The sequence below is a fragment of the Myotis davidii genome, unplaced genomic scaffold, assembly GCF_000327345.1.
Source record: "Myotis davidii unplaced genomic scaffold, ASM32734v1 scaffold289, whole genome shotgun sequence".
In the NCBI taxonomy this organism is placed as follows: Eukaryota; Metazoa; Chordata; class Mammalia; order Chiroptera; family Vespertilionidae; genus Myotis; species Myotis davidii.
The window spans coordinates 728823-746259 of NW_006299717.1; the positions used below are offsets into that span (position 1 = coordinate 728823).

Consider the following 17437-nt stretch of genomic DNA (forward strand, 5'->3'; position numbering starts at 1 on the left):
GTAAGCCACTCTCCCTACGTGCTGACCTCTGGTTTGCAGCTACCTTCAGGTTCCACTGTGTTAAAGTAGCTCCCGCACTCACAACAGCTTGCTGTGCGTAGGCTTTCAGATGACTGGTTATTACTTACGATGATAATAATAACTCAGTCTTACACTTTCACTTTGTACAGTGTATACCATATTTATTCATTCTGTCAGAGACTTTTAAACAGACGAGTCATAGCTGCCACATTCTGCTTTCTTAGTTGTCATCGTAGAACATGTACACAGAGAACTGCATTAGCGATATATGCACAGTTAGCAAGCAGTGCTTTTAAGACAAACAAGTTAACTGGAGTCATCTCATCCTTGCTCGGTCATTCAGTCCACACGCCTTGTCTGGAGTGTCTGCTCTGTTTCAGGCACTGAGCTTGGACCTGGGGCTACAGACACAGGAGGCAGTCACATCCCGGCTGGATTTCATGGCCTGTGGGCTGGGGGGTGGGCAGGTGGGACAGTGACCAAGATACATCATCGCACAGGTGTTCAGTGGCTCCAAAATGGAGATCTACACAAAGTAGATCCTCTTCGTAACAGCCAGAGGCAGGGGTTCTTGTTAGCTTCAGGGTATAGATGGGGACCCTGGAATTAGAGCCATTTAAATGCAGACCCAAGGCCATACAGCTAAGAAGTGAAGCCAGCACTCATTCCCATGTGTTCTGACCACAAATCCTATTCCTTTGCTCAGATGCTGGACAAGAATGACGGCAGAGTGGCCTGAGGGAGGGAGAACTGCCTGCCTGGGGATGCCCTGGGCAAGCACCAGGCACTGGTTCAGAGAGTGGTGTCTGGACTGAGAGGTCACTGGGGAATAAATCCCCCCACAATAAAGGAAGCCTCCAGGTTCATCCGATCCATCTCTATGCCAGATCCTGCACAAAGTGGGCTCCTCCCCATGCCCATGGCTTTGCCTTTCTGCTCCTTATGCCGGGAACACAGGGACCTCCTTCCCTCCCGCTCCTGCTCCTGAGTTCCTAAAACCTTCCGCAGGAGGGATTTTCCTTGAAAGCCCCTCTGTAATCTGTTGATGTCCCTTGTTTGCTCCTCCCAGTCCTCTCCGCCATCTGCGTCTTATTACCATCAGTGCCTCGTCTGTGAGCGCTCTTTTGCTTTATACTGTAAGCTTTGACCTTCCCATCGCCCCAGTGCTCTGTATCGTAAGTTCAAGGACAATATTTCTGTTATGTATCTGTAACTGGCCAGAGAAGAGGGCTGTCGATAGCGTAGGCACTCAGCACTTGATGACAGATGGGGGGCTTCACCAATTGACTTGCTGCCTGAGTGAATAAACAAATGTTGCATTTAAATAATGAAGTGCCTCCCAGAGAAGCAGCAGTTAGGACACAGAGAATTGGAAAGGAAAATGCTGGCCTCCTGGGTCCTCTTCATCTCTTTTTCATGACTTGCTCGTTTGCAGGGGGGAGATTGTCTGCCAAAGCCCACACTCTTCGGACCTGCATCCTTTCCCTTCTCTTCTCTATAGCAACCTCCCACCCTGCTTCGGTCCAGCAGAACCGTTTCAAGTGCCTCGACTACTTTATAGCGTAGACTGCTGGGTGTAAGCTCTGTGTAGATTAGAGAGAGGTGATTACTTCATCGGACCTGACATAGTTGGCTAACAACGTCCTTCTGTCAGAGACTCAAGTCAGCCAATCCTCCCTTCCCTCTGCTCCTGACCCCGCCCCCTGGGTTCCTGGATGAAGCAGCTCCCCCAGTCACCCAGGACCTTTCCCCAGTTTCCTACTCACAAAGACCTCCAGCTCTTCTGAGCTGCCTGCCCTAATAAGATGCATTTGTGGTTTTCAGTCCATGTCCCAACCACAACCCTCCAAAAGCTGCCTCTTGCTCTTCACCATCTCGGACCTCATCAGGAAGAAGCCAGTCAACAGTTAACCATGGCCTTTGGAAGTGGTCAATGCATCTCAAACTTGGGGAGTCCTGAGTTTTGGGGATTCCAAAGAATTTGGAGCCTTTTGGTAAGCTGAAGAGGAATGCTGCCTTTCTGTCCAGTGGGCCTCTCTGCTGACTGCCCTTTAACCCTCAAAGGGCTAGGACACACGTGTCCTCCCACCAAATTCCTAGGGTTGGTCCAAATATCGGGCATGGGATTAGACATCAAGGCTCCTCCAGGGCTGCCACAGCTGTGGGCCGAGCCATGGAAAAGACTCCCAGATGCAGGTCAGCCTGGCAGCAGGCTGTCTTATTCAATGGAAACATTGCTGGCCTCCAGATTCCTGAGTTAACTCCAAAACACAGAAATGCCAGCATGCCCCAGGCTGCTCTCCAAGCTCCATGCCTGCATCTGTCTATGGGTTTCTCTAAGCAACCACATGGGCGCTTTGTCCTGAATAAGAACGCCCACAAAATAAAACCTAGAGATGCAGGGTTAGGAAAATGAAGGCTTTCTGCAGGTGACCTTTGGAACCATGTTTAGAGGTTTGATGTAACTGCTGGAAATGGGCAAGTGCCCTCATGCGGCGGCCATGCTTTGAAGGGCTCCGGGCCTGTCCACGCGGCTGGCACACCACGCCTTTCTTCTCCTGCTCAGATGAACGTCCAGGACACAGTGTGGCAGGAGGGTGCTTCAGACACGGTTACCAAGATGAAAGGAAAACATAACCCGCCTTGAACACCAACCCTCAGTTCCCCACAGCCCACGTGGTCTGTGCTGCTGGGCCTGTGAGAGTTGCTGGTGGGATGTGTGATTTCTGGCACTCGGATTCAGGAACTCATTTGATTTATTTAGATGTGGTGCCACCATTGGGTGGGTCTCCTAAGGTTTCTGTGGCTTTCCACTTCAGATTTTCCCTCACTCCCCTCCCTAGAGCCCCTGCCAAGCCTGCCATGCTCCAGCCTGGTCCAAGCCAGCCCCACGACTCTACTAATTGAAGGTTCTCCTTTGACATCTTTCATGTAGCAATTTAGGAAACTCCAAGACAAGTCCTAACCTGAGGACATTAGCCCAGGTGGTAGCATCTGGTTTGAACATAGGACGTGAACCCCTAGGCCCTGGGGCGCCAACCCATTCCAGAAGTTCTCAATCAAAAGCAGGAAGTAGGTTGGGCAAGTGTCCTTGGTCACCCCCCAAAATCTACCCTTTGGTCTTCACATCTGTAGTCACTTTGGCCATGGCTAAGTGGTTTTGTCTTCCCCTCATCCTCAGATTTCGTACCCTGCTGTCCCCACCCAGCAACTCCTCAAATTGTAGCTGAGCTGCTCTGGCCCTTTAAGTAAGCAGAGCCATGGCACATGGCCCTGCTTCCTGCGGTGGCCTCCATCACCCTGGCGGTGGAGAAGCAGGGACAGAGGCCTCCTCAGCACCCACTCCCAGACGGCCACTCCCCGTGAGTCTAGGGCATGCTGGCTGCTCCCTGAGGAAAGTCACCTGCAGGCCAGCACCTACGGTGATGGAACCAGGCAGCTGTTTTACCCTGAAAGCACAGGAATGATGAAAGCCACACCAGATGCCATTTGCTTGGGTAGCCACTTGGGAGCCATCTATTAAAAAGAGGAGCTTCTAGGGCAGGGATGGTTGGCTGGGAGAGGCTGCCTGGAGACCTGTGCTTCCCTTCGTTTCCCCAGCAAAGGATGCTGTGACTGGCTGGCAAAGTCTTCCATCGGGGTGAGGAAGGAGAGCAGGAACATGGGCCGCAGATGTGCCACCCCTGTTTTTCATGTAACTTCCGAAACCACCTCCTTCCTAATGACAACCTCTGCCCCACTGTGCGGGGAGACGGTAAAGAGAGCATCTCAGATGTCCCTCTAATCTTTCTGGGAGAGTCCTCGTTATGAGATCCTAAGCACCTCCCCATCTCACCAATTTATCCATTCTGAACTGATGGACCCTTTGCTCTCCATGCTAGAAGCTGCTGACTCGGCCTTCACCCCAGTTTCTGGCTGTAGCCATCACTTCCCGTGGGATATCCTTGTTCCCAGCTCATTCCCATGAGCGCTGGACCACTGACCTTTCCTTTGGTTCTCAGGCCCTCCTGACCTGTTTCATTTGCCTTGATAGATTATCCCTCTCATCTAAATTCTTGACTCCTCTCCCTCCCATTGGTCCATTCATTCTAACCTCTCCACACACTAAAGAAAGGACTTCTCTTCTAACTATATGTGAGGGTATTTTTGGTATTTCACTTAACATTTACAGAGAATTCTCAGTGCCTATGGAACCTTATATCAGCTACGAAAACAGCCCCCCCCCCCCGCCCCTGCTGCTTCTCAAAACTGTACACACATCCTTGTAATGTGGACTGTGGGCATGCATATCATTCCCTTACCTTTAGTTTGGAAGCTTCCAATACCAAGCCACAGATAGTGTAATCACCCTCATCCCCCTCCCCCGCTACACACACACACACACACACACACACACACACCCAGCTTCCTCCCAGCAGCAGCCCTGAGTGTCCCCAAACCGTGTTGCCGGGGCTGACCAGCAGACCCTGAACGACGGGTGAACAGATGCTCTGACACAGGTTTCTGTGAAAGAGAGGCTAAGGGGCTGTTTTACTTTAGTAGTAAAAGCAGCCCCGATTGCCTGCCTCTTTGGCTTTTTATTGTAACAACAGTTTGAACTTAAATTAACCTTTAGATACAATCAGCAGGGTAACTATTCTTGAGAAAGTATATGCTTCTACAAGGTCAGGTCTTTAAAGACTAAACATAGAGATTCCAGCAAAATATCCCAGGGGATCTGACTTGTTTGGAAAAGTCAAGGTAAGGGTTGCTGCCTTCGGCAAGGTCCCCTCAGAGGCCTCCGACCTTTTGGAGAATCCTCCTCACAGACATTCCAACCAAGTCCCATGCTTCCCCACACAGTGTCTCCCAAACCCCCTCTCCCTTGGGAACCCACCCCATCTCTCACTTCCTTTCATTCCCTCTTGCTCTTTTCTCCCCTTCCTCATTCACTCAGAGGCACCAACATGAATACATGTCTTTTCCAAGAAAAATACATTTTTGGCTCCAACCAGGCAATCATTTTTCAGCATGAACAACACAACTCTCCATTCTTTTACTTTTGTCCATTTTTAAGCAATAGCTTCAGCAGCAGTAGGTTGTTTGGGAGCAGCCAGGAAAATGAGTTCTGGCCCACGTGCCCAGACTAAAGGCAGCAGCATAGACTCTCCACTTCCGATGTTTTCCCTTTCCATTTGGTTTCCATGGGGCCCTGCTTCAGGAGTGGGGAGGGCTTCCAAAAGCAAGAAACCAAATTTCAGGATGGCAGCAAAGTGAGCATTAACAAATGCACAAGGCACCAGGGCCTAAGAACTTCGGATGCCTAACATTTCCGGAAACCCAACTCAAGGCTAATGTGGAGAGTACCTGTTGACGGTCATGTCTACCTGAGCACTCCTTATAGGCATCAACATCCGGAAGCGGTGGCTCCTCTGGGATGTGGAAATGTTTTCCATCCAATTCACAACCGGAATTGCAATGTCGTGTTTTGGGGACTTAGACTGAGAAACTCCTGTCCTTTAGGGGTTTTGGGGTTTTTTTGGTTTTGCTTTGTTTTGTTTGAAATTTTACATGACCCTGTGATGCTTCTATTTGCTCCCCGTTAGGTTTTAAACAGCCCTGTGACTCAGCAAGCCAGCAGGCTTCTCTGAGTCATCCATGTTTTCTGGGATTTGACACTGGGGCCTATGATTGAAATTCACTAAAAGGAAACAGCGAAGAGCGAGCAATGGGAAGCCAGATCTCCTTAGGTGTACACTTCATGAGCAGCTGAGTCCATCAGACTAAACAAAGTTGGGACCAAGGTGCAATTTCTCTTCCCTTTCCAGCTCAGATCTCCCTGATTCTGACACCAACCTCCCATCTTTGCAGGACCTGTTAGCTAATTGTCAACAAATCATGCAGTTTTTCTTTGCTGGCCCTAAAACAGTGATACCTTCAAGAATATTTGCATTTTTATGAAAGCTTCTTGGTATTGGAATTCGTCTCTAATGGTGGGCTCTGAAGCATGGTGACATGTAGTCGGGGGAAGACGGTGTTACATTTCTAAAATCACACTAGATGAGGGGTGAACCTACCCAGGAGTGTGAGGGTGGAGGGAGGGAAAGCCATGGAAACATCGTCACTTCCCCCATAAAGTCATAACATGCTCTATCACAAGGAAAAGCATTCAGCCTCCAAAACATCCACTGAAAAGACGTTTGATTGAGTTCTTCCTCTGTGCCAGGGATGACCCAGGTGCTAGAAATACTGCAGCAGACAAAACTGACAAAAAACCCTGCCCCCATGTACAAAGTCTAGGAATAATTTTAGAACATATTCATAAAGGAAATAAACTATGCAAACAGTAAACAAAATTCATGGTTCTGTTTTCCCTGTAATACAATAAAGAAAGCTCAAAGTTTTAGACAAGATGAGCACTCATAAGAGCATAGTTTTATGGGTAAATCAACTACCACCAGGTTATCTGGAGGTCTACCACCTGTTCCCCTCTGTCGGACATGCGCTCCTTGGAAAAACTGATCAAAGAGGAGAGCTAGCCCGTCTCTAAAAGCTGGGAGAGTTTTACCCCTAGGCCCACTTCTTTACTGAGCCTCAGTTTCCTCATCTGCACAATGAAATCATGACCATGGATCCTGGAGAAGTTTAACTAAGGTAATACAGGCATACCTTGGAGGCATTGCAGGTTAGGTTCCAGATCACCGCAATAAAGCGAATATCACAATAAAGTGAGTCACATGAATGTTTTCGGTTTCCCAGTGTATATAAAAGTTATGTTTACTCTCTACTGTAGTCTGTTAAGTGTGCAATAGAATTATGTCAAAAATAACAAAACAATGTACATACCTTAATTTAAAAATACTTTATTGATAAAAAATGCTAATCATCTGAGTCTTTGGGGAGTCATGATCTTCTTGTGGCGGAGCATCTTGTCTCAGTGTTGATAGCTGCTGACTGATCAGGGTGGTGGTTGATGAAGGTTGCAGGGGGGGGGAGGCTAGCAATTTCTTAAAATGAGACAATAATGAAGTTTGCCCCATTGATTGACTCTTCCTTTCATGAACGATTTCTCTGTAGCACGTGATGCTGTTTGACAGCATTTTACCTGCAGTACAACTTTTTTTTTTTCAAAATTGGAGCCAATCATCTCAAACCCTGCCACTGCTTTTTCAACTAAGTTGTGTGATACTCTAAAATTTTGTTGTCATTTCAACAATCTTCACAGCATCTTCACCAAGTATAGATTACATCTCAAGAAACCTCTTTCTTTGCTCATTCACAAAAAGCAGCTCCTTCATTAAAGTCTTCTCATGTGAGTTGCAGCAATTCAGTCGCATCTTCAGGCTCCACTTCTAATCCTAGTTCTCCTGCTGTTTCCACCACATCTGCAGCTACTTACTCCACTGAAGTACTGAACCCCTTAAAGTCATCCATGAGGATTGGAGTCAACTTCTTCCAAACTCCTGTTAATGTTGAGATTTTGCCCTTGCCCCATGAATCAAAGAAGTTCTTAATGGGATCTAGACGATGAATCCTTTTCAGGAGGATTTCCATTTGTTTCACCCAGATATAACAGAGGAATCGCTCTCTATGGCAGCTATAGCCTTATGAACTATATTTCTTAAGTAATAAGAATCAGCTGCATTAGCTCCTGACAAGTGAGTCAGCCTGTCCTTTGAAGCTTTGACAGTAGGCATTGACCTCTCTCTGGCTATGAAAGTCCTAGATGGCATCATCATCCAATATGAGGCTGTTTAATGTACATTAGCAATCTGTGGTTTAGTGTAGCCACTTCATTGATTAGCTTAGCCAGTTCTTCTGGATGACTTGCTGCAGCTTCTACATCAGCATTTGCTGCTTTTCCTTGAACTTTTATATTATGGAGATGGCTCTTTCCTTAAACCCACCTCTGCCATCTTCAGACTTTTCTTCTGCAGCTTCCTCACTTCTCTCAGCCCTCATAGAATTGAGAGTTAGGGCCTTGCTTTCTGGATTAGGTTTGGCTTATTGGAATGTTGTGGCTGGTTTATCATCTCTCCAGACCACTAAAATGTTCTCCATATCAGGTGTAATCATCCGTGTGCTCACTGGAGCAGCACTGTTAGTTTCCTTCAAGAACTTTTACTTTGCATCCACAATTTGGCTAACTGTTTGGCCCAAAAGGCCGAGATTTGGGCCTATCTTGGCTTCCAACATACCTTCCTCACTAAACTTAATCACCTTTAGCTTTTGGTTTAAAGTGAGAGGCAGGCTCATGATCTCATTAGCAAGGTAGGCCGTGGTCACTCCTGTGCTCCACTGCCCCGCTCTTTCTCTGCACACCATGTGTGCGAGAACTTGTCATCTGAGAAAGAGAATCCTGAGAGGGAGAGCGAGGTGGAGACATCTTTTCAGCAAACAAAAAGGGGCTCATTAACGTTTCAGGTGACCCCAAATTAGAATAGGAAGTGGTCCATTAGTACAACCCAAAAGGACTAGCTGAGCTCTAAATGAGCATAATTGGAATGGACAAGAGCAGGGCTGGGATAGAGCCTGGGGTCTCACACTGCAGCTGCCTGGGGAGTCCTTTCCATTGTCATCTCTGTGGACTCTCAGTCTCCCTCCAATGAGGCAGCAGTGAAGTCTCTCTAGGCTTCCAGGCCTTGTTTTGCTTCTTTGCCTTCAGGCAATGGGTATCATGAGCCCCCTCGCCTTGGCCTTTCTATGCAGACACTGGGGACACTGACTGCCCCGATGATGGCCGTCACACTAATGCTCACCCACCTGAGGTCACTACCCTCAGAGACCTCAATCCCAGAATATTTCTCCATTCCAACAAGAGGAAAAGCAATGCCATGCTCCTGATGATAAGCCTAGAGCACTGTAGGACCCAGTGCTCCTAACTCACTCAAAGTAGTAATCACTTCCCATGCAACTTCCCCATAATGTGTGCTTTACTAAACTTTAAAAAAAATCTTTGAAAAGTACTGATTTGCACTTTTATATAATAAAACTAGGGGCCCGGTGCACAAAATTCGGGCACTGGGGGGGGGGGGGAGTGTCCCTCAGCCCAGCCTGCCCCCTCTCACATACTGGGAGCCCTCAGGCGTTGACCCGCATCACCCTCCAATCGCAGGATTGGCCCCTGGCCCAGGCCTGACGCCTCTGACAGAGGTGTCAGGCCTGGGCAGGGGACCGCAGCTCCCCGCGGTTGCAGGCTCCGCCCCTGCCCAGGCCTAACGCCTCTGGCCTAGGCATCCAGCCCGGGCAGCGGGGACCTGCAGTGGCAGCGGAGGGGTGCCGCGATCGCGTGGGCTCCACCCCTGCCCCTGCAGGACGCCTCTGGCTGAGGCATCCGGCCCGGGCAGCAGGGACCCGCAGCTGCAGCGGCCCCGCTATCGTGGGCTTCGCTTTAGGCCCAAGCAAGGGACCCCTAGTCCTGGGACTGCCAGCTTCGACCGTGCCCAGCTCCCATCGCTGGTTCCACCCCTACTTCCTGCTATCACTGGCCAGGGCGGCAAAGGCACCTGATTCTCTGATCATGCCCCCCAGCTCTTAGCTCCCCCCTGGGTTTCCAGTCACTGTCAGTGGCAGGGGGCTTCTTCCTGCTTTCCCTTTCGCCTCCCTGCATTGTGCCTACATATGCAAGTTAACCGCCATCTTGTTGGCACTTAACTGCCAATCTTAGTTGGCAGTTAATTTGCATATAGCCCTGATTAGCCAATGAAAAGGGTAGCGTCATACGCCAATTACCATTTTTCTCTTTTATTAGTATAGATTAGTGTAGATTCCAGCAGGGGGTGGAGGGAATATGATATAATAAGATATCACACTGGCCCAGATTTCTTAGCAAGACCTTACAGATTCTCTGAAAAATGGTCTCAACCAACCTTCCTGGATTGTCTTTGCTGTGTACTCCATGTCGTTTCTGCTCCCACTGCCCAGGAAGCCTGCTCTCCTCCTCTCTGGGCAGCACTTTGGGGACCCCTCTGGTAGGCTCCAATGTGGCCTCTATGCAGCTTCCCCCACCCCCTCTATTCCAGAGAGACCCATTCCCTCCACCCACCTGTTGTTATCTTATTAGGCAGTGAAAGGCAAACATACATTGTTAGAATGAGCACAGACCAGGGGCAGGGGAGAGGTATGGAGTGAGTCCCTCGGCTCCTGGTGGAAGCAAAGTGCCCCCTGGTTAATGTCGCTTGTGCATCAGGGCTTCTCTCTCTGAGTCTCGCATAAACCCGTCCCCAGGTCACGCCCCAATCCTGGAGTGTGCAGGGCAGATGTGCAGACGGAACTGAGCTGTGCCCCTTCGCTTCGATGGAAAGGGTGGGGTGTCTTTGTGTGCCTCACCATTCAGACATTCTCCATGGTGCTATTTTTATCAACAGCAATCATGAAATTGGTGTCAGATGGGCTGGTCCAGTTCCTCACCCTGAGGCTGGGTTTTTGCAGGCAGGAGATGTGGTCTGTGGCCCATATGAATGCATCTCTGGTGCCCTAGGCCTCAGAGTGAACCCCTGTAGCCCTGGACCCTGTTCCTATGGCAACAAGCAAGGCTCATCATCACTCCCAGTTCAATCTGGGCCTGACTCACTTAACAGACATATGTTAAGCACATTCTAAACGCTAGTCATTGAACAAGGCACCAAGGATTCACCAAAAAATATTCTCTACATCTCCGGAGAAACTTGCATTTCACCTGAAAGGACTGTCATGTGATGTGACAGCGTCTGTGGCTGTGCGTGTTTCAGAGGCATCGATGGGTCCATGGTGGAGGGAAGATTTGCCCTTCTGGGCCTTGGGCAGCTTCATGGAGGTGGTAACACTCAGCTGGGGCTGCAAAGATAAATGGGATTAAAGGGATAAAAACATGGAAAAAGGAATGCAGGGCAGAGGCATAAAAAATGATTGTAGATTCATCCAAAATACAGCTGTGAATTCAGCTCTCACCTCGAGTCCCAGGCACACACCTGCATGGATCCTCACCGTGGGAGGCGTGGGAAGAGATGCCACCTGCTACTCCCAGGGCGCTGGCCCTTCTGACTCTGGCTTTCAGAATCGGGCCCCTGGGCGCCCCAGCAGGGAGGAGGAGTCTGCAGTGGCGGCAGGGATACAGGATGCTGACGTTAGACATGAGCCAGGGACCTCCCTGCACCACTCTCTGCTCACGGGTCTTACACGGAGAACCTAAGTTCTGAGGAAGGTCAGGGGCCCTCCTTAGCCACAGGAAACAAGGACAGGCTGGCTCTGAAGACAGCAGACTTTTCTAGATTTGAAGTCTTTCGGTCTGAATTATACTTCTTTTAACTAAATGCCTGGAAATTCAGGATGAAATTTAACAGAAAACCCAAGTGGGGAGGAACAGGAAAACAGGGAGAAATATGGCACTGAATGATGGCAGAAAGTGTATTTGCAGATGTTCTTGGCAATCGAGGGCTTGGCACTCTGGTTTTCATTTCCTTTGACCAGACATTCCAAACCCCACCCCCCACAGTCACATGGAGGCACAGCCCAGCCAGCAGGGTGCAGCGGGTGTGGCTGCGAGGGCTCCCTGGTGGGCGGCTGGCTGGAGGAGCCTGGGCGGCCTGTCTGGTTAAGAGCCTCTCGCCATGGGCCTCTCGGAGCCAGGGCCGCCCCTGTGGTCTGACTAGAGTGACAATGAAATTAATGGGACCCTGATGCTGTGACTGAGGCCATTTCCTTGTGTCTCCAACAGGGATGAGAGAGGAAATGTCATTAGGACGCCAGGAGGCCTTTGAAATCTTCAAGAGGGACCACGCCGACAGCGTGACCATCGAAGACAACAAACAGATTCTGAAGCAGAGGTAAGGCCGGCTCAGGGAGCCGCTGGCCCTGCAAGGCTGAGCCCGGCAGCGAGAGGAAGCTCGCTCTGTCCTCCCTGAACTGCCCAGCCCAACTCCTGAAAGGAAGGCACGGCGTTCACTCAGTTTCACAGTGAATCACGTCCACCTGGTACGATTCTCCAGGCATGTAGGCCTCACCCTCCCAGGGCAGCCGGTTACTTACCTCAGGGACTGTTACTGGCATCACTAACTTCCTTTGCGGGTCTCACATTGCACATCCATTCTCATCAGCTTGTGACTCTATCAATATCTTCCTGTTCCAAAGGCAGGGACATATCTAAGGACTAAGTTATAGTCTTAGAACTGCAGGCTCTGCTGTCCTGGAGGGTGGCCCTGCACTCCGTAGTCAAAGAAAGTGAAATGACCAGGCCTGGGGTGTGGGCTCCAGGCCGGAAGCTGAGCCGGCAGCATTGTCTGCTGCTACGCGGTGGGGCAAGGCTGTGTGTGAGCCCTTTAGAATAAACTTATGCTTTGTTTCAGATAAGCCATGAATCAGATACATATCCTAAAGCCGTAGAAAACAGAGTGACTGCCAAATGTATGGGTCTAGAGCTCTAGACTAGGTATATGTCACACGTGACTGGGTCTTAGCACACAGCAACTTCTCAAAACTACTGTTGAATTACAGTGAGATCCAGAATTGAGAGGCATACGCATGAGCAGTGGATGAGCGCTCTCAGACAAACACATGGCCGTGGAAGGGCCTAGCAGTGGTTCTCAGCCTTCCTAATGCCGCAACCCTTTAATACCGTTCCCCATGTTGTAGTGACCCCCAACCATAAAATTATTTTCGTTGCTACTACATAACTGTAATTTTGCTACTGTAAACAACATGTAATTATATATGTGTTTTCCGATGGTCTGAGGCGACCCCAGTGAAAGGGACGTTCGACCCCCAAAGGGGTCGCGACCCACAGGTGGAGAACTGCTGGCCTAGAAGGTGGAACCAGGGGGCAGCTCAAAAGGACAGGGAGAGTGAACGAAGGCCATGGTGGGGCTGAGAAGAGGCAGAGAGAGGCAATGAGGGAGAACCAGGGAAAAATCCTGTCCTGAAAGCCCAGAGGAGACCGCACGTGGCCACTCCGCAGGCGGAACTACCAAGAACTCCTCAGGCAGAGCTGGGAAGCGCACAGAGTCGGCCCCTGGATGACCAGGGGGTGGAGTTTCAGAAGTGGCGAAGCAAGCAGAAAGAGAGCAAACAACGTGTGCAAAAAGTTTGTGATGGATGAAAAACATGTTTATAAGGAAAAAGGGGAGGTAGCCTAAGGAGAAGTCTGTTTGAGGGTGGGAGAGAATTGGCCAAGGCTGTAGGCCACAGAGAGCAAACCAATGACAAGCACGAGAGAAGTGTGGGAAAGAGCCACAGCAAGGCTCCGGAGTGGGGAGTGGGGAGTGGGGTCCGGAGGGGGTTGGGGTTGGGGCAGCTGAGCCGGGAAGGAGCCCTGAACAGAACAACAAAGCAAGATGCGGCCGACATGGACACACTTAGAAGTGGAGGGAGCAAACTGAAAGCACCCACTGCTTTCTCTGTGCAAGTCCATGTAGAATGAGAGACTGGGGGATGGTGGTGAAGGTTTAGCACAGCTGCCACGGGAGGGGGGGAGAAGGCAGACTGGGAAGAGAGAAGGGAACAGCAATGGCCATGAGAGCCAGCTTCCACTATTAACTGACAGCTTCTCCACTTGGGGGGAGGGAGGGGAGGTTGGTGGGGATCTTAGATCACTGGGAACGCATGAAGGTGATCAGAGTGTAACCAGGAGCAACCGACTGGAGCACCCTGCAGCCCTCTTAGTCTAAAGAAGTCTGTGCACCCCCCATGACCCAGCAATTCCACATCCAGGTTTATCTCTTAGGGTTCAGAAGGAGACATATATGAGGATGCCCACAGCTGTTTGTGGCCAGAGAGAGTTGGAAGCCTTCCAGGCATCCATCCCAGGAAAGTAGAGAGGTGAAATGGGGGCGGGGGGAGGGGGGTTGCCATGGGGTCGATGCAGCAAGTGGGAGCCATGGGTTAATGTACACATGCTAACAAGGGGAGACCTAAGAACCCACAATTTATGTAAAATATAAATATATGCATGCAAAACAAGCAAAAATAGTCAAATGAAAAGATACCTTTTAGTGTACTTTAACCATAAGAAGAGTTACGCTTTGTGGGAGCAGAATAGGACCAAGACTCGAGGACATGAATGAATAAATAAATGAATGAATAAAATAATGAGTGTTGGAGAAGCAAGTGAAGCTAGTGAAGTCTGACAGCCGTCTCCCTCCAAAAAATGGACATATGCCCAGCCGCACGAATTTTGGCACCTGTATCCAGGGGTCCCCATCCTCCTCCATGCCGTGGGCCATGGATTTTTAGCAGAGTCAGTGGCCGTGTTGAAGCAGGATACCTTGTTTGTCTGAAGATAAGCATGTCAAGCTAGACGACAGCTGCTTTATCCAATAACAACTTCCAAAGAGCCCTTAGCTGTGTCCCTGCCTAGGACATCATAGCTCCCACCAGGTCCTCATTCCCCTAGCTCCAAGGGACCACGGGGCTTGTAAAAGCGACCAAGGCCTTGGCCTGACTCCCCTCCTATTCTCACTCAGATAGAGCCCCAACATCCATTTGCTTAAAGGCTCTAGCAGGCCACCAGGCTTGAAAGCCACTGCCTAGACAGTGTCCAGAGACCCTGAGAGCCGGAGCCTCTGAGGTGGATCTCAGCACCTCCACAGGCTACACCAGTTCCAAGGGCTTCTCTCGCACACTCAAGCTTAAGAACCACTGGCTGGGGAAGAGCATGCTACTTCATCCTTCTGATTCTAGAATTGGCATGTTTCCTGGTCCTGGTTTGTACCCTTGAGTGGAGGTCTGTGTCCAGCGGGGAGGTGGGTTGGGGTGGGGGCAGCACAGATAAGGATGTGGTGGTCTTTGGAAGCCTAATTCAGGGCTCACTAACCTCTGGCACAGTAGAGTTCTGACAACCTGGGTGACAAATGTGCTTTGTATTGAAACACATCTAAGTCACACAGGATGGGCTCGTAATGCTGGTGGTCCCATCTTCCCCGAGGCCATAGGGCAAGGGAACCATTGAAACTCACACAAAGCTTCCCTCTGAAAAGAGGTTTTCCCAGCAGTAAATCAGTCTTTTCAAGTCAAATGAAAAGTTGGGAGACCTGCCCACATTTTTTTAATGTCACATCTGCTTAATGTTACTGTAATAACAATCATTAAAGGAGTATTTGGTACTGGGGAGTTTAACCTCAGACCTACCCCTTTCTCGGGATGGGAGCTTTTGTTTGCATTATGGAGCCTATTCAATTGTTAGATATGACGTGCTCAGAACTCCTTAAGGCAGGGGACTAAGAGAAAATGTGCATGAAAACACAGAGCTTGAACCAGTGTTCCCACAGCAGACATCAAAATAAGGCCCACAGGTGCTAAAAGGGGTGACCTCCATGCCACCCTCACTTTAGGAACTGGCCCACGGGACCTGGTCCCCTCCATTCCACACGATGCTCCCATTCCCTCTAGTGGCAGGAGCATCGTGTAGAGCATCGTGGGAGGACGGGCCAGTCCCTGCAACACAGACGTGCACCAGCTTGCTCAGGATGCTATTAAATCACTGACTCGACTGACTGCCTAGTCTCTCCTTTCTAATAGTCCTCAGCAGCCTGGGCCTAGTGGCCCAGCTTGCCTGTTTACGTCTCATATCAAGTAACTGTCCCTCAAAGGTTCTGGTGTTGTGACACCATGTTGGCCAAGTCCACTAAAGAGGGACTCAGGACTAATAGCCCCCACACCATGCCTTGGGCCAGCTCGGCCTCTCTAGCCCATTGGGAATTCGTTCTAAGCCCAAATATAGGGATCCCTTGTGATTCCCTCAGTTCCCAAGAGCATATGAGTTGCTCTAGAGTTGCAGGAGGGGACGATCTATGGCATGCACATCTGTGCTACTTGGTAGAAGGGTTCTCTTCCCCTTCTTACCTGCACCCTTTGCTGCCTTCACAGGGGGTTTCTAGCATCTCCCAGCTCTGGCCTCCAGTCTGGGGAAAGCCTCCTGGAACAAGAGAAACAAGACATCACCACATTAGTAGGAGGTTTGCCCTTGCTGATTCAGAGCATGTGAGCCCGCTCTTAGGCCGATTTTTAAAGACAATTGCAATTGAAAAGCACTGCATTTCAGACGTGACTCATTCATCCTCACAGTATAGGATGTGAGGAGAGGCTGGAACCCATGGCAACATGCACCGGTGCCCAAGCACCACACAGCCAACTCTTCCGTGGCAGATCCTTCATACAAACGGAATCCCTCACTCACAGAGCACCAGCGAGCAGCTAAAGAAGAAATAAACGAGGAGATTAACTGCAGCAGGAAAGAAGTCCTTGCTACTGTGAACTAATCCAAGAAAAGCGCCCCTTTACTCAGCTGGATGCTTCAGACACAGAACCTAAACACAACAAATCTCATGGCATCATCTGGAAATAACGTCCATGACACACAGGAGTTCCCTGGTTCCCGTTAGACTTCATGTTTAACTTTATTATTTTTCCACTTGCTTTTTATATTTACACCTGTCTCCTGAACTAGAAATATAAACTCTGAGAGCAGAGAGCAGATTAGACTCTTTTCGGCCCCCCTGCAGTTTTTAAAACAGTGCTGGCCTCAAAAATGATACTCCAAAGCACTCTTTTGCCAGGGAATGACAATTTGAAATTGACTCTGGGAGACCTTGGCAGTCCAGAAAACTGCTGGGCCATGCTGTGTCTCTCTAGAAATAGGAGAATACAGCAACAGGCTTCTGAGAGCCAGGGTCGGGACTTCTTAACGGTAGACAAGAGAAGGCAGCCATTCTGAGGCAGAAATGACATGAAAGAGGAAAATAATATTGGTATTTAAAAAGTGTGAGGGAAATGAAAGGTGCATCTTCATTACAATATGCAGAGGCAGCTGAGGGACTGTGTCAGAGACAAGTCTACAGAGAAGGCAGTGGCATAGATACCAGCCCAGTCTTCTATCTTCCTCTCTGATGGGGAAGAAATTAAATATTCACTCTACAAATAATCAGTCTATTAAGTTCATCACTCTAGAGCCCTTGCCTTCCAATGACATATTTGCCCCACTGACCTAAAGAAACTGCCCCAGCTGACATGACAGGAAACATGCCCACAGAGGCCTGTAGAGGCTGAGTGGCCTTGAACACTGGCTCCTCTGTGGTGACAGCCACCGAGTGAGTGAGTCAGCCTGACCCAGAGGCCGGGACTGCCCCATCTCAGTGAGTGTTCATATCTCCGTGAGATGTGAATACTGACCAAAGTCCACCCACATCTCACGAGAGTCACCGTGAGAACGAGAATATGACGTCAATATGCAAGTATATAAACACCACCGGGCTGACACTTGTAACCACATCCTCATGGACACTTGAGCCCTGGCCTCACTTTATGAGGTTATTGCCCGCATTCCAAGTGATTTGGACGCTCACCTTCTGGAATACATGACAAATTTGTGGATTGGATTATGAACCAAGAATGGAGATTGCTGTCAGATTCTGATATGGACTGGGATCAAATTGAGCAACCACAGCTAATGATTGCAGGTAAAATTCAG

General features: G+C 49.5%; 1 protein-coding gene across 1 annotated transcript in view; it reads left to right on the forward strand.

Annotated features, from left to right (window-relative positions):
* The window catches only part of KIF6 (kinesin family member 6), a 255403-nt gene that overhangs the window by 157270 nt on the left and 80696 nt on the right, over nucleotides 1-17437 (forward strand). The window contains exon 9 of the mRNA XM_015571886.1: nucleotides 11696-11804. Within this exon, the coding sequence (XP_015427372.1) occupies nucleotides 11696-11804 (109 nt within the window). The remainder of the gene's footprint in view (nucleotides 1-11695; nucleotides 11805-17437) is intronic.